Source organism: Dermacentor silvarum, chromosome 4 (assembly GCF_013339745.2).
Source record: "Dermacentor silvarum isolate Dsil-2018 chromosome 4, BIME_Dsil_1.4, whole genome shotgun sequence".
Classification (NCBI taxonomy): Eukaryota; Metazoa; Arthropoda; class Arachnida; order Ixodida; family Ixodidae; genus Dermacentor; species Dermacentor silvarum.
The window spans coordinates 171307912-171333167 of record NC_051157.2 but is presented as its reverse complement, the minus strand read 5'-3'; the positions used below and the strand labels follow the sequence as shown (position 1 = coordinate 171333167).

General features: G+C 46.9%; 1 protein-coding gene across 3 annotated transcripts in view; it reads left to right on the top strand.

The window, feature by feature from the left end:
• LOC119450772 (long-chain-fatty-acid--CoA ligase) overlaps window positions 1-25256 on the top strand; it is a 288333-nt gene that overhangs the window by 22567 nt on the left and 240510 nt on the right. For 2 of the 3 annotated variants that reach the window (XR_007466547.1, XM_037714274.2), the window contains exons 4-6: window positions 682-884; window positions 3439-3607; window positions 17446-17724. The exons of the other annotated variant lie outside the window; for it this stretch is intronic. Coding sequence is in view for 1 of the 2 variants with exons in the window: in XM_037714274.2 (XP_037570202.1) it covers window positions 682-884; window positions 3439-3607; window positions 17446-17724 (651 nt within the window). In the remaining variant the exon portion in view is untranslated. The remainder of the gene's footprint in view (window positions 1-681; window positions 885-3438; window positions 3608-17445; window positions 17725-25256) is intronic. 3 annotated transcript variants of the gene reach the window in all.

Genomic DNA, 25256 nt, shown 5'->3' with positions numbered 1-25256 from the left:
GGCCGCCAATAGCGGGCACCGTTTTTGCGGGCTTGCATAGTTTTGGAATAGGGCTCACCACGGAGCGCTTCCACTCGGCGTGAATTTTCGCCTGTTAACCAAACTTTGTTGCACTCTTTATTGAACTGTTCTTTTTTTTTGGTTGACTGTGTTTCCGCAACAGCTGCCATGTAATACCACCTTGCCTGGTGCACAATTGGCTTGAACGGGATTGAGAGCCATGAGCAGTTCTTGCATAGTAAAAGGCGATTCGATATCTGTGTCCGACGTGGGAACCATGCCTTTGCATATTTTACAATCAGGTGGTAAGTCTGGCTGAGGAAAGAAAGTATGCGCCGCGAACTCGGATGGTGAAGAGCCAGTAGCCAGCATTACATCCCTGGTGGTATTGCAGTTCCTTCTATTTGCAGCCATGTCCTTGAAAGTGCACCACAGCTTCCGCATCCGTGTCCATTCGTCAAACGAGACGCAGTGATCACACCATCGTTATCGGTCAAGTTCCTAAACATCACAAATATACGTACACATTATTATCTGCCATTACCCGGTCCAAGCTATCCCATAATAGCACTCTTTTTATCTTGTTCTATTCGATATTTCCCATGTAGCTTGAAAGAAAAGTTTGAGAACACGGGAAAATGATTTGCGATGACAATGAAGTACTTCGTCCTTCATAACCAGGGTTGCTTGGCCACTGGTGCAGCGAAAGGCTTCGTGTCGACACTGACGTTTCTGGACATCGACGAGACCGAGTTCCAGGAAACTACGTTGGAAGATCCACGAGAATGCGTCCTCTGCATCCTGTACACGTCAGGTACCACGGGTCTGCCGAAAGGCGTCGAGCTGACGCACTACGCGTTACTGGCAAACCTTGGAATGTCGAGGTATTTATCTCGAATCTGCTGTACGGTGATTGACGGTCTCGTGCGCTTCATTTTTATGAAAATAATTCTTGCTGGACCTGTGGCGCTCCGCGACAAATAAAGCATATTCTATTGCATTATTCCTTCCGATGTGCCTGTTCTTAAAAAAAGTGCACCTTATTGGATGTGAAGTTAATTAGGGATAGTGAAACACGGCCAATCTATCTCGCCCACGGTGCCATTGAATAGCTCCATACATTCGCCTCAATTTTTTAGCCTTGCCTAGATTTTCATTGTGACGAGCTTACAAACTGTGCGATATCCTTTAATTGTCAAGGAAGAAAACTACTCCAGAAATTGGCATCGCTCACTCTGTAAGTATGCGATAACATACGTTAATTTATGATTGTTGTGACGGCTTTATAGGTCCCGAAACGTCAAGGTTTGTAAGTTATTTTCTTACATTGGTTAGTTATCTGGCGTACAGCTCTGCTTGTAAGAAGTTTATCATTGCACTTATATTTGGCAAATTAAATGTTGAGCGAAGCCACACAGCTACTGTGGTTGATTCTTTGGTGATATCATGTAGGGCTTTACGTTTATTCGCACTTCAGGTGCAGCGCGACTAAATTATTATAGTGTGATTTCTTGGTATCTGGAATTTCTCCATGAAACAGTTTCTGATACTTAAATACAGTGAAAGCGAGTGTTTACGTTCAATTAAGAGACTTCACACACTGCCATTACTCTCTGAAATAAGTTTTGCAGGTGTTCACCCTCATACGCTGGTATGGTTTACACTTCTTTCATAAAAATATATTTTATGACTTGCAAATGAATTTCTACAGGTGCGATTACCGCGAAACCGCAGAATTTTAATGCCAAGCATTGTACGGGGTGATCATTTTTAAATTCAACGGAATATTTTGATATCGCCTGTTGAGATAACAAAATTTTAGTACTTGAGCTCAAATATGTTGATAAGCGGACGATAATTACTCGTGAAATGGAAACACATATTCAACTATTTACGGCTAATTCACTACTTACCTTCCTAATTAATAATTGTACGGCAGCTATTGTAATATATGAGTTCTAGCCAGTGAGCTTCCAATGAACTTCCAGAATGACACCGGTTCGGAGACATGCGTGATGAAAGTCGCCCTAAAGATACACGAATGTAACAGGAACGCCCTTGTATTTTGTCCCACACTTTGAGAAATAATATTTAGAAACTGGTTTTATGTGTGAACTTGATTTCAAATGGTGCGTCTTGCAATTCGTAAATTCCAATAATTGCCGCAAAGTGAATTTTGTTCATACCGGGAATATGTGTTTAGATCTCTTGCGCTAGTAATGTCCGCCTCTTTAAATAGTTCAGCTCAAAGGCAAGAATTATGCAAGCTGCCACAAGCAAATTCTTAAAAATTCCGTAAAACTTGAAAATTTTCAGCCCGTATAGGACGCTCTTAGCAAAGTCACGAGAGGTCACTTTTATTTTCTTTCGGTTGGTCCTAAAAATCAATTTCCGCTTATACATCCGGCAAAATCAGGACACAACTTTAAACTAGGTCTAGTTCTGTTTGCGATATCCAAAAATTAGGAGGACATATACAAGCCCCAGTTAATCGCCGATTTTAAAATGAATCTTAAGATCTTTTGTTTTGTGACGGGTGTGAAGTCATCAGCTAAATTTGTAGTTTGAACTGATAAGCAAACTCATGAGCTTGAAAATCAACTCCACTCAGCCAATCTATATTATCTATGTAGTAAAAGTTTATTAGGCGAGTCAAGCTACCATGCGATATTCTGTTGTCCCTGGTTACTCTGGGCCCGAAGGCCATATCACCCGCAACAAAATTCGATGCTACGCCCGCTTCACGCGCTGGTGCCGCAGCTATCGCGCAACTGGCGGCCACCTGGCGTGGAGGCGCGATCTCATTGGTGCAAAGTTTGGATACTGGGCACCGTTCACTACTATCAGCAGTTGCTCCTGCTCTCGCACTGCAAATACTATTCGCCCAAAGGAGGTGAGCGTCATGCGCCACAACAGCCAGGGATAGGCAGCCATACCCTAATCTAATGGAAAGAGGGAAACAAGAATGCTTAGCTCGCCACCACGATAATAAGGAGCTACTATTTAATGCTTCGCAGCACGATAATTCTTCAAGGGAGTTTTGGCCGTACGTTTTCTGATAATAAATATACATTTGGTATCAGAACACTTCTGTGTAAACTTGCTGCCGGGAGCCAGATCTGTGGCCTGACGCACACATATTGTGATCTTACGATTGCGTATACAAATATTGTGACCAAACATTCGTATGGATTTCGAAACTTTATTATGGTTTCCCTACAGCCATTCACCTGCATATTTCCTAATATGTCCTCTGTGCACCCCTGTCCGTCTCTTCTTTTTGTAGTGTATTTGTGCACGCACTGTCGTACTATATCAAGTCGAGGCACCCAGTCGCTTCACATTTCCCTACTGTATATTTTTAAACTCTGCAGCAGAAATGTTTTGACCCCGCGCATTTTTAACACAGCAACAGCTTTCATGCTTGATGCATTTCAGGTGGACGTTCACGCACGATGACTCGGACGTGGTACTTTTGCCAACACCCATCACACACGGCTCCGGTTTGTTGTACATAACGTTTAGCGTCCTATTGGGCACGAAGACTGTTGTGATGCCTCCCAACGCCAGCTTCGAAAACGTAATACGTTCGGCCAGCAAGCAAAAGGTGGGTGATCCTGCTGTTCCCGGTGTGCATGCAAAATATTTCACACACCCTATCTCGCTATGACTGTCGACGTCTATGCAAATAGCAATCAACAGGCGAGGTATTAAACTTCGCGTGTGTGTACGTTTTATTGTTTTTCTTTGTCTCGTGAAGCGCGCTGCCTTTGAATCGATGGAGAAATGCATAGAAACAAACCGTATTCACACTACCGAAAAGCGTCATGCATGATCCGTGTACTGAGCCGGCTTCTTCTGACAAACTTCCGACGATAATTTATTGGCATCCCCTTTGAAATAAGGCGGTGACAAATTCGACACTCTACGCCATCTAGCGGCGCGCCTCAGAAGTCTCACTCTCTTTACGTGGCCTCCTTTACGTGACCTCCAATTGTTTTAGGACCATATTCACCATTTCACCATTTTGAGCACGAAATATTCACCAAGGTAATCTCAAATAGTATCAGGGCAACACTTCACTTCAGCTAACCAAGAGAACAGGCTGGCTTCAGGAAGGGATATTCTACGATGAATCATATCCATGTCATCAACCAGGTAATAGAGAAATCTGCGGAGTGCAATCAACCTCTCTATATGGCTTTCATAGATTATGAAAAGGCATTGGATTCAGTAGAGATACCAGCAGTCATAGAGGCATTACGTAACCAAGGAGTACAGGATGCATACGTGAATATATTGGCAAATATCTGCAAGGATTGCACAGCAACCTTGGTTCTCCACAAGAAAAGTACAAAGTTACCTATCAAGGAAGGGGTCAGGCAAGGAGACACAATCTCTCCAATGCTATTCACTGCAAGCTTAGAAGAAATAGTCAAGCTCTTAGACTGGGAAGGATTAGGAGTGACAATCAACGGCGAATATCTCAGCAACCATCCGTTTGCAGATGACATTGACCTATTTAGCAAAAATGGGGACGAATTACAGAGAACGATTGAGGACCTTAACCGAGAAAGTGTAAGAGTGGGGTTGAAGATTAATATGCAGAAGACAAAGATAATGTACAATAGCCTGGAAAGGGAACAAGAATTCAGGATCGCCAGTAAGCCTCTAGAGTCTGTAAAGCAGTACGTTTATGGAGGTCGATTACTCACAGGAGACCTTGATGAGGAGAAGAGAATTTACAGAAGATTAAAATTGCGTTTGAGTGCATACAGCAGGCTTTACCGAGTCCTGACTGGGAGATAACCACTGTCGTTGAAAAGAAAAGTGTACAATCATTGCATTCTACCGGTTCTAAAATATGGGGAAGAAACTTGGAGGTTAACAAAGAAGCTTGAGAACAAGTTAAGGACCGCACAAAAAGCGATGGAATCATGGAGAAAGGAAACCCCAGGAGAGGCCGTGGCCAGCACGAACGTATTGGAGAAGGTGTGGCGGAAGTCACGTGCTGTTTTTCGCAAAGGAGCACTGGGACGGGTACCCCAAATGTCAACGTTGCCATGGCAACCGCGCTCCTGAAGCTTTCGCTGCTGCTCTCGGTTTGTGAAAAGTGAGATAACATTTTTCCGCCAGTGTCTTTCCCGCAGCACCTTTTGTTCGCGAGAAAAGCTGACATTGGAGTGTGGTGTGTAAGGTAGAAAGTTGTGTTTTGGATCTGTGAGTGTGAGTGTGGGCCAGCAGCAGGTACACTCAAGCAATCACGGCGCGGGTCTTCGTTGTCGTCTTCAACGTGCCACGGAAAAACACAGGAGTGTGTCTGCTTCACTAAAACTGCTACAGAAGTTTTGTAGGCTTTGCTTTGACGCACGTCAGGAGCACACACTTCCGGCGGCTCGTAGCAATGGAAGTACAAAGTTCGCGCCCATCAGCTCCGGCGAGCTGCAGAACCCCTGATTGGAGGCGCAAGGAGAGGTGACACACCAACATGGCTGCACTTCCGGCTTCAAAAAACTGACGTCAGGGCTTGTCCTGTTTTGTTTCCTTCCTCCATGGATGGAATGAAAAATTTTAGGCCTAACTTCAAGAGACACGAAGAGAGCGGTGTGTATCAGAGAACAAACGCGGATAGCCGATATTTAGTTCAAATTAAGCGGTAAAAGTGGAGCTGGGCAGGCCATGTACTGCGTCGGATGGATAACCGGTCGACCATTAGAGTTACAGAATGGATACGAAGAGAAGGGAAGCGCAGTTGAGGACGGCAGAAAAGTAGGTGGAGTGATGAATTTAGTAAATTCGGAGGCGCAAGTTGGAATCAGCTAGCGCAAGACAGGGGTAATTGGAGATCGTAGGGAGAGGCCTTCGCACTGCAGTGGACATAAATATAGGCTGCTGCTGCTGATGATGATGATGACATGAGGCGTTCAGCATGCGAGAGTCCACTGTGGCTCAGGCGGCCAGGAGCCCTTTAGGCCTGGCAGCGAATGGTACTGGCGGTAGTGATATGCGAACCCTAGGGATTATTGAGTTGCTTTGTTTGAGGGCAACCACAGATAATGCGGTAGAGATTTGCTTTATCTCTTTGGCAGAGTTTACAACAGCTGGAGTATACTGAGGGATTAATGCGCGATATAATAAAAGGGTTGAGAAGGCATTCGTTTGGAGTTGCCTACAAACGATTTCCTCTCTCTTCGTAAGCCATTTGTGCGCTGGTGGATAGTCCAATCTGGCTAAACGGTAATGTCCTGTTATCTCCTGATATGTTACATGCGGTTGCGCGCTGACAGCCCCAGTGTTTCGACTCCGGTTGGTGGATGGCCTTCGACTCGGAGGATGAATGCTCAAGCCTTGTTGTGGGCGGCTTCGTTACCGTCAAACGATACGTGGGCGGGGTCCAGATGATTTGGGTGGTGCGGTGGTTATGATAGATTTGGTGGTAGGGAATATTCGACCCCGTGCGAAATTACGCACTGCTGATTTGGAGTACTGGTGGTGGTAGCCATAGCCAATGCTGTGGCCGCTTCTTCTACCACCTCTGAATTAGCCGTTTTTATCGAACTTCCCGACACGAGTTGCCCTTCGCGATTCACTACTGCCAGTGAGAAGCCCTGTCGGTTTGGTATTTCCGCCGCGTGCACGCCCGTCACGGCCTTATTTGGTTGAAACTTCTTGCGGAGTGTTTTGGCCCTATCTTCTCTTGTGTCTGTGTGGTGGATAGGGCGCATGTTGCGAGCTATGGGCGTGATCTTAAAGTGTTACCACTGTTCCAAGTGAATGTCTACTTTGGGGTTGATTGTCGGTGTGTATCTGATCCCCATTTCAGTTAGCATGAAACGGCCCGCTGATATTGTTGAGAGCCTTTCTTATTCAGCCGTAAGGTGCGCATCTGTCATCTCATCTAGGCTGTTGTGTACACATAGGGCGAATATCCTGGCCGTTGATGTACGCGTCGGTAGTCCTGTTTCCACATTGTATACCTTTCGCAGTAAAGTTTAAACTCTAACCTTCTCTGCCAATGTTAGACGAAGGTATGGAATGGCGTAGGTAACCCTGCTGAGCACGAATGTCTGAACCGATCGGTGTAGGTGCACTTACTTCATGCGCGCATGTTTATTGCTGATTCTCATAATCAGTTGCAATGTTTGTAGCACAGCACTCTTAAGTTTACCTAGCGTTTCTGAGTTTCTGCCTGTATTTTGAATACAGCAGGCCCATATACTAAGCGTTAACCCTTCTGGGATGGGGTTGCCGCCTGCCCTCACAACCATTGTGCTTTGGTTAATCTGTGCGTTGTTCTTATCCCACAGACCACATAGCACAAGCAGCTTGTATTTTTGTGGAGAGCACGCTAGTCCTCTTGCGCGGACATAGTCCTCAACTGTCGGTACTGCTGTTGGTAAAGTTTAGACTAAGTGCGCGTCATTGCCCTTGTTACACCAAAGAGTAATGTTGTCCGTGTTATTACTGTGTTTGAGATTGAGTATGTGATTTAGCATTGATGGCAAGTTGGCCATCACTATGTTAGAAAAAAAAAACGGTGAGAGCACCGATCCTTGGGGTGTACCTCGCCTGCCAAGTCGAAATGTGTCCGACTTTATGCCCCCTAGGAGTAGGTTAGGCGTTCTGTTGCTGAGGCAGCCTTTTACGTAGTTGTATGTTTTTGCTCCCACACCGAGTTGTTGCAGAGCCTCCAGTATCACGACGTGCGATATGTGTCGACCCAGTAACTAAACCCAGTATGGCTTTTGTGCCTGCCGGTGGTATCTGCTCCAGTATGTCATGCTTTATTCTCAGCATCGCGTCCTGGGTGGACAACTGGGGCGGAAGCTTGTGGGAGTGGGTGTAGTAAATTGGTCTCCTCGTGGTAGAACGCCCGCCTCGGCTGCGGGTTCGATTCCCACCGCCGCCTGCACCCACTGGTTCAAAAGGGTACAAGCGTACCCCGGCCTGGCGTTCGGCTTCCTTCAGGGGTGATACGCTTGGGAAAGGAGCCTGCGCCCTGCATTCCCATCGAAACCAACGTGAGCACGGAAAAAAAGTGGTGTCTGGGCCGCTCCCATGGCGGTCATTTCCCATGTGGCGCCCCAAGCACCTATTGAGGTGGGGGCACCTTCGGGTTGAGGTCAAACACCCCTTTCCAAGCGTTCAGGTCCCATAATGGCCGAGCACCAGGCCGGGAGCGCGCTTGTACCTATTTTACCGGTAGGTACCCGGCGGCAGCACTTGCCTCCCACAGCAGCGGTGGATGCTCGTCTACAAGGCCGTCTGTGGTTGGACAAGAAGCGCCCAGAGACAACAGCTGAAATGTCTATTGGGCCCTCTTTCGAAATCTGGACCCCCACGACAGCCGAGCACCAGGCCAGGGGACATCTGTACCCATGAGAAAAACCGGTGGGTTCCCGGCGGCACCGGGATTTGAACTCGGTACCTCCCGCATACGAGGTGGATGCTCTACCGCTAGGCCATCGCTGCGAATACGAAGCCTGTTCAGCATCTTGCTGCAGGAGTTTGCCAAGACAGGACGTAATGAGTATCGGGCGGAGATTGTCTAATGATAAGGTCTTCCCGGATTGAAAACTACTTTTGCATGTTTCCACGAGCTCGGGAGCTCACCCTTGTACCAGCACTCGTTCACGTACTCTGTGAGGGTAGCAACACAGTTGTCTAAATTTCGGAAGATCTTTTTCCTTATGTTATCCTCCCCCGGAGCCGAATTATTTTGCTGTTGCAGGACAGCTGCCCTTACTTCTGCTCTAAGGCAAGCGCATTGTGAGTGTCATTCACCTTCCCTTCGTACCCTGCGTGGGAACGGGATTGGTGTGTTCCGAAGATTTTGGTCTCGAGGGCTTTGATGAGTTCTTCGTTCGTCCCTTGGAAATGGTGAGAGAGCTGTATGAGCCGTTCTCTCTGTGCCGATTTGCATGCGTTGAGCTCTAGTAAGTACCGAAGGAGGTGCCAGGTGTGGTCCATACCAAGTTGGCCCTGCATGCCATCGGAAACCTGGTACCAATGTTGTGAAGTTTGCTTCCTTGCGTACTTCTCTATTTGTATGTCCAGCTTAACTACTTTTAGCCTTAGCTTTCTATTAAGCCCTTGTTGTCATGAGCGGTTTTGCATGCTCGTGCGCGCCTGCCAGAGGTGAAGCGGGTGAGTGCCCTCCTCCTCGAGACCAGCAGTCTCCGGCCCTTCCTTATTGACGGCCACGACGTCCTCTAACAGCGTCGTAGCCCACGCCTTTAGATAGGATATGTGGGTGGGCACATGCTCATCCCTTAGCTCATGGAGTTTGCCCAGTTGGTGAGGGAGGTTTTATGCGAATCCTTTTGGCAGGACCCACCTGTATTCTCGAGAGTACAATGAAGTGGCTGCTGCCCAGATTCGTCCCTAAATTGCTCCATTGTGCTTGGGGTACGTTGCGAATGAACGTTAGGTCCGGTGTGGTGTCTAGCGAAACATTTGTCCCCACCCGGGTTCGGTGATTGTGGTCCGTGATCAGGGTCAAGCTGTATTGCTGTGCCTGGTCCCATAAGTCGGAACCCTTGGGCGTGGAACTCTGTAGCCCCATTCTATGTGAGCGGCATTGAAGTCTTGAAGAATTACGAAACGTCTGTGTTGTACTAGCTGTAGGATTTTCGCAAAAGCTTGCCGAATCTATGTGCCTTGCAACTCGGTGGGCAAGGCACAGCGAGTAGCACGTTCTCGAGCTGCTTCGTAGTACTACAGCGGTTCTGGCGACTCTTTGGTAGCGCTTCAACCAGTCCTCCACGTCTTCATCCGGCTTCCCCAAAAAGGTGCTTGGATGTCGCTCCGGTGTGCCGTAGCCAGCCTGGGCTTTGCGATGGTCTTGGGGCTCACCGCCGATGGTTCCTTCTCCCGAATTTTCCATATCCGCTGCCAGTGGTGGCAAGCCAGCCAAGCGTCTTCTCCGTCGCAAAGTCGGTAGAGCTGGGTGGTCATTCAGGGCGATGTACCCAGCACCTCCACGAAATTGTTATGAAAGTGTGGGTTTATTTACAGGTGAGGATATATGAAAGCACATGCAGGGAGCAGCCGAAGGCGTTGTCTTCTTGTAACCGCGCGTTTCCGCTACAATATCTTCAGTATGAAGAGGCTATGTCCCCCTCTCCTGGGAGAAATGAGTCCAATAAGTACGTGTTCCATCCTTGAGTCCTCGTGAGGCTTTTAGCGCTTGAAAAATACAAGGACGAAGGAAGAGGTGACACACACAGGCGCTAACTTGCAACAATATTTATTTCGAGAAACGGACCCACACATATATTCAACTTTTTCGCATACATCATCATACATGTGCCGTTTACAAAAATACCGTACACACCATTACGCAGGTAAGCTAACTCTTTGCGGGAAAAGGCAATTAATGGTTGTGAAATACAGTTATCCCCGAGCCTATCAATCATTTCTGCTTCGATAATTTCGCGAGTTGATCTCCCTGGTGCTCTTCCCACGATGGAGCAGTCTCTGTATGCTGGAGCACACGTCGAGCAGTCACCTTCATCCGCCCCGGCATCAACCCACTTGCAATGCCTGCAGTGAGCGTCAAGGAACCCACCCTGCTTTTCTGCTACAGTATAGCGGTGTTCCTTTAAACGCTCGTAGAGGCACCTTCCGCTTTGTCTCACGTAATTTTTTCCACACTTTAAAGGAAGGTTGTAAACAATCGCTCCCGCACATTCAACAAACGGGTCCTGGTGTTTCTTTTTGCACTTGCGCTTCTCAGACAGGCCTGGTCTGGTTAGTCTGCACAGACATTGTAATATTTTAGAATCTGAAAACACAACCTAACAATCGCATGTTGACCTATTTTCTTTAAACGGTGTGATAGGCCGTGGATATACGGGATCTTCTTATCTACACAAGGCAGGCTGGAAGAATATTTTGATAACTTCGACTTGAGCAGACTCTCAGCCACGCTAATAAGGACATGTGTGGGGTAACCTGCCAAACAAAGGCGGAGGATCTGATCATTGAAGCTGTCGGTCATCAGCTCAGGGCATGACTTACATAACGCGCTTGACAAGCATGCCTCTGCAATTCCCCTCTTAACCAACTTAGAGTGCGCGGACTGATATGGGAGCAGTGGCTTCTTCGCGCGAGGCTCGTACTTCCAGCGTACACAGTCGTTGCAAAATAAAAACTTAATCTCAAGAAAGCGAATACTCCGTCAATCGGCAGTTGATGCGTTACTTTTAAAGGAGATGAACCCTCGCGTATAAAAGGAAGTGCATTAGGGGTTAAAAAATCAAAACAGTCAGAGCTGCAGTCAAGTAGAACTAAAAAGTCATCGACGTATCTAAAAACTTTGAAAATCTTAAAATCTGGAAGCCGACCACTCATGTTCTTGTCTATTTCTGCTAAAAATATATCGCTAAATCTGGGAGCTATACACGATCCGATGCAAATTCCCTCCTTCTGTATACAAGGCTGCCCTTCCCACAGAATGAAAGTAGACTGAAGATAAAAACTAAGAAGTTCGAAGAAACTGTCATTCGACACCCCGGTTGCGTTCGTGAAGGCAACATTTCCAAAAGTGTCAATAGAACTCTGAACACTGGAGAGCAGACCTGAATGCGGTAAGGAATAAAACAGGTCTGCTATGTCTACAGAGAAGGCCTTAATATTCTTATGTGATGATGACCTGAAGTAATCCAGTACCACATCAGAGTTATTTAAAAAAAACGGGTCCTGAATTGGCAACGTGTTGAGCATTTCTTGGAGATACAATGCTATACATTTTTACCAGGTGCCGTTTTCAGACACAATGGCTCGAAAAGGTGCGTCCATCTTGTGTGTCTTTACACTAAAGAACGCATCAGGGCAATCAAGCTTGCTGGCACCTATACCCTTCATAACACCATCTAAACGCAGGCGTTTACAAAGCTTCTTGGTTTTCGCTTTCACGTTTGACACTCACAGATTCCTACATGGGATAAAAACTTTTTTTACTACATCTAAGGCTTTTTCGTAGAAGGCCTCATGGGACAACACCGCAAAACCCCCCTCCTTATCTGCGGGTAATACACACAGCTTGATGTCCTTCAAGAAAGAGGCTACGCGTTTTACAGATACCTGTGGAACCGCTGGCTTGCTATGGATCAAGGCGTCGACACCATCCAACACACAACGCACAGCGTCCTCTCCGGCGGCGCGCTGTGAAACCTGTGTGACGAGAGACAGGAGCTACGGAGGGGTCCTCCGTTTTTCGACGGCGACCTTTGGCCCTAGGGCATGCACGCGTTGCACGTCGTGAGGAACACTTCCCCGTTGAAGGAAATGAACTTTCCCTTTTGGCGCAGGCAACTTGTCGGGGAGGAGCCGACGCAATTCCTTGAGTTGAACCTGCCACAAGAATTCCGTCGTTTGGTCGATCAGCCGTGAACACTCCCGGAGGCTCCTGGTGACGGTGGATGGACTCCCGGTAGCACTTACTTGTGCAACCAGTAGCCTTCTGTGCAGACGAGCCAGGCGAAGCTATTCTGACCTCTGAATCTTGCAGACCCGAATGCCCTGATTAGCTGAAGGTAGAAGCCTCCAAATCAAGCTCGAACGTCCTGCGGCAAAATCTTGTTTCGAAAACAAAATTAAAGGGATCGAGATTCGCAAACGGCGCTGGCAATGAACGCGATAGTTGCTGCTTGGTCCCGAGGAACTTCATTACCATCACCACCTCACACAGTCAAATGGCTCATCATTTTTTGATCCTATAAGAAAGTTTATGATCATACAGAATTACATGTACCAGACTTTCTTGCTTTTAGATTTTACCTCTTGTGTCGGGTGCTTTATTTTTTGAACTAACGATTCTGAAACCGCCGAAATTAGAACTTACGGCTATCCAGCCGTTTACAACCACGTCACCTGAACACCGAATCTTTTACTCATCACATGAACATATAACTTAGTTGAAGCCGAATAAAGACCATTTATTACTATTACCCACTTGACAAGCATGGAATGAGCGCTCTTAAAGGGCACCCTACAACTTGGAGCTTTATTTCGAACATTTGCGGTCGTCATTAAATAGCAATGCTATGTTTAGAAACTGTAGCTGGTTTCATTCCGGTCTAGCCCAAGTGAAGCCAAGTCCGGCACTGTTTGGATCAAAAATCTTAATAATGTTATTGACGTCTGTTATTGATGTCTTAGCGTAAATAAATCCAGTTGTTAGTGAGCACTTCTGATGTAGCTTTGTGTTTCTTCTTGTTCTTGCCTCAGGGGCGCTGCGCTTTTTATTCAAGTACTAATCCAACTCGCTCACGTTAAATTTACTGCAGAACATTTGGTATTTGTGCAGCTACCGGCACCGCATCGGTGGTGTTCCAGCATGACCCTGTGTGACCCAGTTAAACCTGAGCCTATCCCAAGGCATCGCTGTGAGTGCCACTGTGGGCAGCTCCCTGAGCGAATGAAGAGCTAGCATTCAAGCTTGCCTCAGTGAACCGCCTATGCCGGTTGGAAAGCCAAAGGGCTGGTACATTTTGGAACGGGCTTCCCGGTGCTACTACATTATGAAGCAGTGCACCAGAAAATTCTGGAACACGCTGGTTGTAAAGGCGAACTTTTCCCAGGTCGATCAAAATGGAGCGCGAAGCCGGGGGCGAAAAGCGATTCAGAACCAATTGTCGCCGAAATCGGCCAAGGCAGTTATGGGAGCAGCGATTGAAGCGAGACTATGTGAGGTGGGCACAACTATTGAGAAAGAAAACCCGTTTTAGAGCGCAGCTCTCAGGCGCCCGTTCCTACAGCGAGCGTCGGCGGTGTCCCTCGTAACCGAGCGAACGAGCACAGCGAAGGCTGAAAGAGGGAACGCGGAGCGCGGATAAAAAACGGCGAGAGCGAAGAAAGCGGAGGAGGAGGGTGCAGCGGAAGCATGAGGAGGGTAGCGGAGGAAGAGAGTGTGGCGAAAAGGTGAGGATGAAAGCGGAGGGTCTGCTGTGACCAGGCACGCGGGGAGCGCTAAAACAAAGAGTTGGCGTGGGCTTCGGCCACAATGCGCATGCGCTACTACGCCTGCGCCGCCGCCGCTAGACAATGCGCTCCGCGCGAGCCACGCGTTCCCTAAAGCCCCTTGATGTTAGAAAGTAGCGACACTCTCCCCCCCGCGCGCGCTTTCCTCCTCAATTCTCCTCGGATTTCTCCCCCTCACCGGGCCGGCGCGGCGCTGAACCCTCCAGTGGCTCGCTGCAGCCGCATTAGAATCAATGCGCGCGCTTGTTTATTCGGCCCTTTCAAGCGTTGTATGGGAATTTATCCCTTGTGAAACTGTCATGACAAAAGTACGTTTCCGATAGAACGTCGTGACATTTTTTTTTTGAGGACGCTTCGATAAATAGAAGCAGAAGCGCTCCGAAAAAATGAGTACCAAGCAGTGGCTGAGCTGTTTACCTCTACGTCGCCACTTGGATAGTCCGTAACGCGGAGGTGTATTGGGTGCATGCAATATAAGCAGCGTAGAGTATAAACTAGAATTTGGTTCACAATATTCGCTCTTAAAATGCTCAGAGAAGGTAACCAAGAAGAAATGTGATAGTTTACTTAAAGTGAATTCGCCAAAATGAGTGGGCCAAAAGCCTTTGTACCAATGCCACTGTGCAAAATACGTGCTGTGTTTGCGAAACAGCCAACATAGAACTTTACACACGCGCCTGTATTCCGACACTATGAAACGACGAGAAATTACATTCCATCACCTCTGGGAGTAACCTAAGTCTCTCTCTCAAAAAAAACAACAACAACAACAAAAGGCTGATTGCTTACACGGAAACTGCTAAGACTGGCACTTGATAATTAACTTACAGACTTCAAGATGGCAAGTTAATCAGAATTGAGGGAGATTATCAGAAGCGCGTGGCTTGTACTTAATGAGCATGCGCGAATAATACATAATACCACTTATCTACATATATATTGCGGTTCATGCCTTCGCAACATAAAGTACGTAAAGAAAAAGAAATGCTCGCAGTATTGAAACTTTGCAAGGATACAATAAGCACGCAATAAGAGTAAAATAGTTCCTTGGCTTCACAAGTATCAGGCGCAAGGATCACACGCACACACACACACACACACACACGCACACACATACACGCACACACACACGCACATACACAAACACGCACACACACACGCACACAACTACAAAATATGAGTTACAGGCATTAACTCACAAATTACATACATTTGAAAACTAACGCACGCGCGAAAACACAAAAAGCTTTGTCACGGGTCGAAGAGTCAACAAAAATTTGAGCCGACTCACTTTAAGAAAAAAAAAACTATATGCACAGTTATCGGTGCTCTGTATTGAACTGAACGAAGAGTCCGGCTATGCGAAGAGCATTAAAATCTTCATGCAACTTCATCCGCAAATATGAGGAAAGCTGCAACATTCGTCTCGCAAAGAACGGCGTGCTTAGAAGGGGCGAAATCCCTTCTCCAGATGTTATGGAGCCACTGCTTCCGACGCACGACATTCCGTTCACCTCGGGGGATATAGAATAAGGCTTGCCCTTTCTCTGACCTGCTGCTGCATTGAAACGCGCAGCAGCAAGGCATTTTCACTGAAAACGAAGCTCAGATTCCTACGAAAGGATGGAAAAACTTGGGAAACACACGTTCGGAGCGGCAGGGCGACCACTACTTGGACTGCTCATGGCGAGCGGGAGAAACCAAAGGCGCGCGAAAGCAAGTTCCGCGCAGTTTTCGTGACGTCAGTGTCACCTGACCGGGTAGTCTCGCGCGCCGCAGCCATTCAGCGTGGCGGATGCGCTGCCTCCGCGAAAGCGGGGGAGAAAAAGAGGAGGTTGACCGCGCCGGCGAGGGTGTGGCGGCGTAGATCAAAGCGTGTCGCTACTTTCTAACATCAAGGGGCTTTAGCGTTCCCGTGTTCACGCTTTTTTTCTGAACAATGAGTAACCCGACCGGTAGAAATGCTGCGTCTGCCGATGCTGTTTAACGAGCTGCGTGAACAGACTGAGCGCCGCCGCCGAGAGGACCGTGTGACTCAGAATGAAATTCTTTCCCAAAAAATACCGCGAATTCAAAACACCTAAACAGCTGCGCTCGAATTTCGCAGCATTCGGGATTATCGCAACCGTCGGTGAAAACTTTTTTTAACTAACAGCCGCTAAGTTTGATTTCATTTCATGTGTGTGTGTGTGTGTGTGTGTGTGTGTGTGTGGCGAGGAAAGAAAACACAACTCTTCTACTCGATGATTAACAATAAAGGCTTGCTTTCCAGTACCCGCAGATAAAGAGGGCGTTCACGCCACTACCAGGTGCATTACCATGCAGCTCATAGAAGCCGCGCTGATGCACGTAAAGTTCATCTGCTAATAAACGCCCCCCCCCCCCCCCCCTTACACGTAGTGTTTGTTGTTTTGCTTGTTCACGTTGGTCTGAATTATGGTGGCGCGGTCGTTGCTAAGTCTGTTTTATCGTTGTTCAACCTGTTCAGTCAAAAGTGGTGATGTACGACCGCCGGATACTTGCTTACATTAGCTGTCTTCATGTGGCTGTGCTGGCCGACAGGCCTGGCGTCCGACGCTGCGACCAGCAAATTATATTCTGTGCATTGACGCGGTTGATACAGCTGTACGGCTGACGTTTGGCTGCATTGCTTTCCGCACGAAGAGCTCGATGCGTCCATCAAATCCAGTTGCGGGTCATTTGAAAATAGACCACCACTGGCAGGTCATCAAAACAAAATTCACACTTTTGGCAACAATAACGACTTCGCTTCTGTTTCCAACGGAAATAACGTCCAATTATTTTGTGTTCCGCCGGAACTGTTCCCTCGCCACACAGATTGCGCTAAACCCGATGAACTGCCAATGAGCGCGCCATGTTTTGAACGTATACGAGTTTCTATGGAAGCTTCACTACCACCTTAGCTTTTCTTTGCGATCCTCGCCGGTTTTCTTCACCGTGGCAGCTGCTGCCTGGCTGTTAACTTGCCCAATAGGCCAACCAATCGCAGCGGAGCACGCGCGCCGTGATCTGGCTTTGCTGCATGGCGCCGAGTGTTGGAGAAACAGGCGCTCCGCAGTAGTGCAGGCCTCTATTTATTTATTTATTTATTTATTTATTTATTTATTTATTTATTTATTTATTTATTTATTTATTCCATACTGCTAGCCTGGCTACCAGGCCTTAAGCAACTTATGTAACTTGTTTCGACGGTGGCAATACATTCTGTCGCTATATTCATTCAAGGATAACGCATTACCAACGACAGCCATCCGGGTATGGGTTCTGCTGCAATTTTTTTGTTACTGTATTCTCACAAAAATTTTTATCCATAACATTTATTCGCAGTTGCGCTACATTTTTACCTTTCTTTGTTTTTCTGTTTACCAGCACAATGACTTCACTGCTGTTTCTAGACCCAATAAAATATTAATTCATTGAATAAATATTATTATCCAGGCAACGGCTGCCGTATTCCTTCCGTGCCACCTGCAGTATCTGGTGGGAGAGATTCAGCGCACGGGCCAGCGCATCAACGGACTGCGATGCGTGTGCACTGGCGGAAGTGCCCTGAGCAAGCCACAGTACGAAGCCGCCCGGGAGGCCTTCGGGAGTGAGCTTGAATGCTTGGCGAACATCTACGGTATGACAGAAGCCATAAGCCTGCTGTGCTCGCCGTCCCGGAAGGGGGCCGTCGGCATCGATATGGGATTTCCCGCGCCGATGACGCAGATAAAAGTGAGTGACCGGCATCGTGAGTCTCCTCCGTATAGTTATAATGCGATTAGGCTTCTTTGGATTTTCAAGACACTATCCGCGATGCCGGTGTGCAACATCTTTCAAGGCGCCCTTCAGTTGCTGCGAGTGCACTCCATGGGTGGGTGCTTGTCCGATTGATAAAAGTGAGAAAGCAGGCTCTTCTACCTGACAGCGAATGAAAGCTTTAGGCCTGAAAAGGATCGCTTTCTCTTTCATTTGAAATCCGACAGTCTGATCCTGAGTCAGTCAATTCCAGAGGAAAAATAGTGGGTGCGGTTGAGAGGCTACGTTTAGAGAAGTTTTGTTTGTGGTATCCGTTATCTGTGGTGGTGCTGAGGCACATGCTTGTACTATTGGAATTAACATTCATAGCATGCCCCTCCCCCTCCCCAACATTCCCTACAGATTGTAAATAAACGTGACATAGCAATATGGCAGGTCGTTACATTGCCTGAATGCTAATCGAATTAACGTCGACCGTCATTGTGAGGTGCGTTCCTCCCGCAATTCTTTTCTTTTGGTGATCTCGACATTCATGAAGACATCGCTCAAATTTGCATGTAGCGCCTCTGCTACAGCAATGTGGAACTAGATGGTAACGAATTGAAACTAATGTGTTGCAACACTTAGCAATGAATTAGAACGTTACGCATATGTCGCTGATAACGTATTGAGTAAATTTATACACATAAATTCCAAGCGCAACGAAATACCCACAATGTGATAATGTGGCATACACCCATCTTGCTTGCGCGTTTGTGTTATCTTAGAGGCCACATTTAAAATACATCCCTCCACATTCGGTATGCATCTAAGAACAGTTTAATGTATAGGCGCCACTCAAGCATTGCGCACATACCGCGTAATAGGGGACGCAATAAGGAAAGGCTGCATTCGATAATGTTAAATAGTGCTCGTCCTTACCCCACCCATTGAATGAACTTGTAATTATTGCGTTCGTCATTAGCACACGATTGATCATAATGTATGTTCCTACATTACAAATAATAAATGTTACAGCACTTACAAAAAACTACTAAAAACAAGTTCCCGCCACATCCCAATTGAAAGCAAAAACAGCGAAACTGCTAGCTGCTCAGCCTACTAAAGTTTCAATTCTCGTTTCTAAAAAGTTTGCCTGCGAGCCAAAATGGGCGCATAACGGACCACTCGTGCCTAAGCGAAATAACCCAACCTAAATGGAATATAACTCTCGGATATGACTTGAGCAGCATAGGAAAACTACATATCTTCTCCAGAAAATATTATGAAAACATCTGATTAGGTTGGTGCTTGGAAGTGCTAAAAATCTTCGTGATTGCAAATAGCGCCCGCCGGCAATGTTGATTTATTTAAAACCAGGGCCAGTGCAATGTAAGACATTGCAATCTGTTTTGTCCAAATCCGCCATTATGTCCCTCAGTGGTAGGTTAAAATAGCTAGGCCCAGCCTGCGGCACGGCGCCTGGCCATAGGAGCTCCGCCCCAGCCATTCTGACCTATCACGGAGAGCTGATGGCGGATTTGGAATAACAACTGACTGTAATAGGTTTACGCTATACCGGTCCAGAATACCGACATTCGCCTAAGAATCGACGGTGTATATTAGGTGCTCTACAGAGTAAAATTTATAGCGATCTCGGCTGGAAATCACAAAGGAGATCAAAATTGTTTCCAAAGGTGCAAGGTGCCCTTATTAAGCAGAGACTAAAACAAAAATAGTAATTGGATCAAAATTGCAATAGAAATAAAAAAAACATCTTTGCGCATATGCCGATGACATTATGAAGCATCTAGGTAGACATTTCACTTTGATTTATAGAAAGCGCCGGCACAAGGAAAGAATATGAGGCTATTGCTCGGGGCCCGCTAGAACGTGTGACCGAAATAATTGTGTAGAATGGCTACTAGGAAGAAATCGAATATTTTATAGCATATTTCGTGCAGAGGTTAAAATAATTCCTTCAGCAATCTGATATTACCTCGTTGTAGGTAACTTCAGCAATGGTGGTGGAGAGTAGACCTCGATAACAGAACTTCTCGCGGGAGAAAGTCTTTTGAGGACATAGTGTAGCACGGTTGCATGATCTTTGGCGTTGCAGCGTGATAGTTTGATGGCGTTAAATTGATCATCTTGCATAGTCGCATGCCAGCAAATAGTTTTTTTTTAATGTGAATAATTCTGTCGCTACTTCACCGGTTTTCTTGTGCTTATTTGGTCGTGGCGAGTGGCTTCGGCGCCAATTGCCAGTTTGGTTTTGAGCAGGTGTTTCCCCGTAAATGAGATACGACCTCTGCTTTCGTATACACCAGATACCGCGTCTAGGTTGTCATTAGGTATGCTACGCCAGATGAAATTAAGCTAAGCAATCTATGGATCATAATAGGAAAGTTGCGGTAGTTAGGTAGGTAGACAGCTACTTCGATATCCGTCGTACCTCGTTGGGGCTTCTTCTTCTTGAAGAAAAAAAAAACGAATAGGTAGAACCCATCACAGGATGACACTGGAGGGTAAGGCATTTAGCATTGAATCAATATGCACTCGAAGCTCGTTATAACGAAGCTGAAGTTGAACATATGCCCAATGGGGTGCATATTTGTAAACGTGGAAATAACAAGATGGCTGTACGGCCCGCTGAACTGCTACACGGTCATGCATGCGATGAAATTTGAATAAAACTACAAAACAATCTTCGGCGTGTGCAACACGTAACTTCGTAGCATCTGGCACGACAGCCTTTAGATGGCTGCCTTATTTTCCATTGTGACGGTCTTTCTCTTCCGCTTTCCACTTGGCTCGTCGCAGGTCGAGCAGCACTTGGCACACAACACAACACTCCGCTGTGTGATCACGGAGGCAAGCGAACGTCGCCGCGCCGGTTTGGTTTGGCCGGTAAGCAGGTGCGCAGTAGAAGTGAATGCACTGAGCTTTCGCACCGCCGCGTGTAGCCGCGCAGGAAGTGCGATAGTGACCGCTTGTGCCACTTGAGCGCAACTATCCGCGCTGTTGAGAAAGTCCAGTGTTTCTCGATGGTGCATTCAAGGCGGTGACGCGGCAGTTTTGAACAGCCGCGGCGAACGAGTGCCGAAAGCGATGTTCACTCGCAGCGGTTGGGCATTTTTTATTTCGGAGACGAATCTAGTTCTTTATATGCCTCGGCAGGACAATTTCACTTCGTTAAAACGTAGTTTTAAATACGCGGATCTCTATTGAGATTTGAAGGGGAATTTCATATACTTCGTTATATACCGTTTCGTTAGAGCCAGGTTCAAGTGTAGCTACAACAACGTATTGGCACCGTCGAAACGAGTAACGTATGACGTGTGTACTTGACACCTGGCCAGACAGCAAGTGTAGCTACAACAACGTATTGGCACCGTCGAAACGAGTAACGTATGACGTGTGTACTTGACACCTGGCCAGACAGCTCGTCAGCATTCCGAAAATATGTAGCTCCCGCAAAGCTGCCATGGAATATTTTTTCTTGAATGTATTTTTATTTGTTCACTACTCTGGCCGTGGGATTGCGTATACATCAGCGTTCTGTTTCATGGGCTTCCTTTAGAACCAGCGTGGTGCATTGTTTACGAAGAAGCTTTCGCTACGGCATATCTCCGATGCCGTCCACTCATATACATGCAAAATAGAGGAATGCTTTTATGAGAAAACCTCTGAATCTATTTGAATGAAATTTGATGCATTTAAAAGAGTTACATTACAGTGCCTGCTAAAAACGGAATTTTGATTTATGGCACGGAATATTTTTCACGGATTGCCGAAAATGGCTAACATTGAAAAAAAGAATACACACACGGAGTTTAAAAATCCGCTACTCAGCATGAAAAACAAATAGTCAAATTAAATAAACTGCATTCATTGGAGCATCAAAGGCAGATAAACTTGGTGTATGAATTTACAACTTAAGTGAATTTGTTACAGTGTATCGACGTGTTTTGCAAATGCAACATTCAGAATTTTGTGGTATATTTGAGGCTGGCATATGATATATCATTGTTGAGAAGATTATAAGAATTTACATCTTAAAAAACGCTAGGGAAGGAAGGAAGTGGAAAGAAAGACGCTGGCGTCACCGGCGCATTTATGCCCACTTGCTTGCTTCGGTAGTGTTTTCTTCGCTGGAAATTCTAATATTGCAAACGCCGAATCAACTAGCCCAATGTACAGCTCTAAACGTATTATTGTTGCCCTCTTTAGATGTACTGTAATGTGCAATTACGAAATCACGATCTCCTTTTCAGTTGTTGAGGCAGAGAGTTGTATACTAAAAGTATTGTTTTTGGAAAGTTTGACGTTTTTGTAATCTATGTAAATGAGCAACCGTCGTGCATATGGAAGCTGCACTACGCTGCACACGCTAGCACAACGCGAAAGACGAAGCACGTAACTGACACACTAATACAACGCGCAAGACAAAGCACGTAACTGAATCGTCACCGAGTCAAATCAGCGCGTACAGCGCGTCGTAATTGCAGCCTCCGCGATCAACTTCAGAAACATTTTCAGAGCTAATTGCGGAGGCCACGCTCCGCTGTGCTGAGTACGGTGAACGCCACCTAGGTGGCGTTGGTAGTGCTTCTTGATGCCAGCGTCCCTTCGAATGCTGGCATCGAGGCGTCGTAGTGCTGAGACCACCGAAGCGTTCACTGTCGGTGCGCGTTAAGGCCGGAATACATGGAGCGAATAACCGGCGTCCGAGCGAAGAACTTCGTCGGGCGGCGAACGTCCGACGGCCGGCGTCAAGAAATTTGCCGTCCGCAGCCGATCTGCCTGTCCAAACATTTTCGTCGGGCGAACGCCGCCGCCGGAAGCGTCTAGCGCGCAGCGGTGGACGACAGCCAATCAGGAGGCACTAGTTCCGGTCGCAATGCATGCTGGTGTTTCGCGCGCGCGCGCCTTTTCGCGTCGTCTGCAATCGCGTTGGTGTTGCCGTGTCTGCATGTCTCTGCACCGATTGAGTAGTTCCTAGTATGATCTCTCAGGAATCGCGTTGTATTTGTACATCCCATATCCGCTGATCTGCGAGGAAACAGACAAGCAGTGCAAGCTCTCTACAACAACCTTCAACAGAAATCTTCTGATCTCAGAGGCCACATGCTGTCGTCATGCCTATCTCCCGACTTCCCCGATAGATGGCGTTGGCATCGGATATTTCTTTCGCTAGGCTTAGACGCGTTCGAAACGAGAAGCGATCTCGAAAACTACTCAAGGTTATCCATAATACTCTGTCGTCGAAGCGGCCTGAGACTAAGCGAAAGCCGTTTACGCAGTCATTTGCTTCCAACTAAGTGAATTCTACAAGGACAACGCCAAATTCAGTTCGAAGCGGGCGGCCGGGACCGCCGCCAACACGGCGGCCAACGCGCGGCGGCGTTCGCCGCATGTATTGCAACACAGCAAACATCCTGCGTCGTGTCTCCGCGTCGTTACTTGACGCGTGAAGTTCGTCGAGAAAGTTCGCTCCATGTATCCCGGGCTTTAGTGTCATAATGCAGTACTTCTCTTTTCTGCTCATAGGCGGCGGCACCGCCCCGAGCAAGAGCGCGGGTACACGGAGGAGTGTTAGATATATAAGGCGCGTCTGTGTAGCTCTCTGCGAATGCGTTTGTGGCGCAATGGGTTAAACGCTCGGCGATCTATCGTCGCGGACCGAGAGGTCGTGGGTTCGATTCCCAAATTTTGCATGTTTGTGGAACTTTTTCTTCTGGTTTCTTTCTTTGTATTATGTTCTATGACGTATTTCCGTGACGGAAATACGTCAGTGAAGTCTTGGTGGACCCCGGAATAAAACACTTTCGTGTTAAAAAATCAGGCAGGTTAAATAAAAAAATCGCTTTCTGAAATCACTGCCTTTTAACTTTTTCTGCTAAATTCAGCATAACTAAATAAATATCATGCAGTGCTTGCTCAGAAAAATGACTGCCGATTTCGTCTGCCTTTACAAACGTGCCCTGCAGTTAAAGCTTCCCCTTAAGTTCGTTTTACAATACCATGTATGGTAACGACCATAAACGGAGGAAGACGGACTTCATGAACGAGAAGAAGAAGGACAGGACAGAGAAGAAGACGAAGTATCAACAAAGGTTGCCTAATTCCATCCAAATCTTGGCCAATCCTCCGCAATGGGTGCACGCCATCAGATAAGGACTACCATACCATACCATACGGCTGTTAGTGGTGGCAGAATACACGGAACATTACATTTTGTCGCAGTAGCAGTTTTCGACTATGTGAATGTTGTTTACGATGGACCGACGCGAAGACGGCCATCTATTCGCCAAGACATGCCAGAAAGACGGAGACCTTGCCTTGGACATTCAAGAACAGGGTCAGCAGACCGTACCTCTGACGTTCTTAGCTCACAAGGCTAACATCACCCTTGAAGGAATGGGCTCTAAACTTTCAGTCAGAGTTGATTTGCAGGCGAGCGAGTTCCAACAATGGGTGCACAGGTCAAGCAGCCACGACGCAATGACAACCAAGGAGCAAGGAGTTAGCCTAATTCTGCAGCACATTTTGCGTATCCAGGAATAGCAAATGCAACAAAATGAACAGCTGTTGAGGGTTTTAACGTCAGCATTCAACTCCCCAAGGCATGCAACGCGAGAAGTGGTTGTTCCTGTTTTTTGTGTTTTTTTTGACGATACGAAATTGAGACGCTCGGTCGGGCTTTAGTTTTAAAAACGATAGTCTTTCTTGGGCTACCTAAGCACGAAAAATTTTGTCTGTCTGTCTGTCACTCGATTCAACCGCCCAGTCACAACTGATTCAACCGGTAGGCAAAAACCAACCAAGCTTCTAGCACTGGTAGCACGGGGTCATACACGTAACCATTATACAGCGCAAATGAAACCTCAGGTCTATTTGAGACAAAATATATATACATAACCGGGATCTGCAGCGTTGATTTATTTAGGCATTCACATAGGACTGGTTTTTACGTTAGAAATTGAAAAATCAACGCGTTAGACATGGTGTCGAAGAGATGTTACGCGTTCAAAATAAGCCGACTGAAGCCGCGGCTCTGTAGCCGGCTTTAAGCCAACAGTAATAAAAGATCCCAACAGATGGCGCAAGAGCAGGGCGAACGGGGGAAATTTAAATTGAATTCATCAAAACCTCCATTGCATCCATCATGGGAGGAGTGAGAGGGGAGGAAGAGCGTGAGGAGTGGGAGGGCGGAGAAGAGAGGGTCTTACGTATCACAGGCGGCAGAAGACTATCGTCTTTCGACGCCAATTGCAGCGAAGCAAGCAGATATGCCACCATGTTTTTTGAAAACGCATGCTCGCAAAATCAGTGGAATGATGACTGTCATCGCATCAACAACATGAGTCGTTTTCTTACGGGAAACTCTAGGAAGTGGTTAGATTTGAGGATACCATGCCATGCGTTGGAGCCAAGGGTCGAATGGAAAAACTGTTTCTTTGTTCAATTGACCAGAGTTCAGTTGAGTGTTGGGACAAGGCTATTTTTTTTTCAAGCATCGAGAA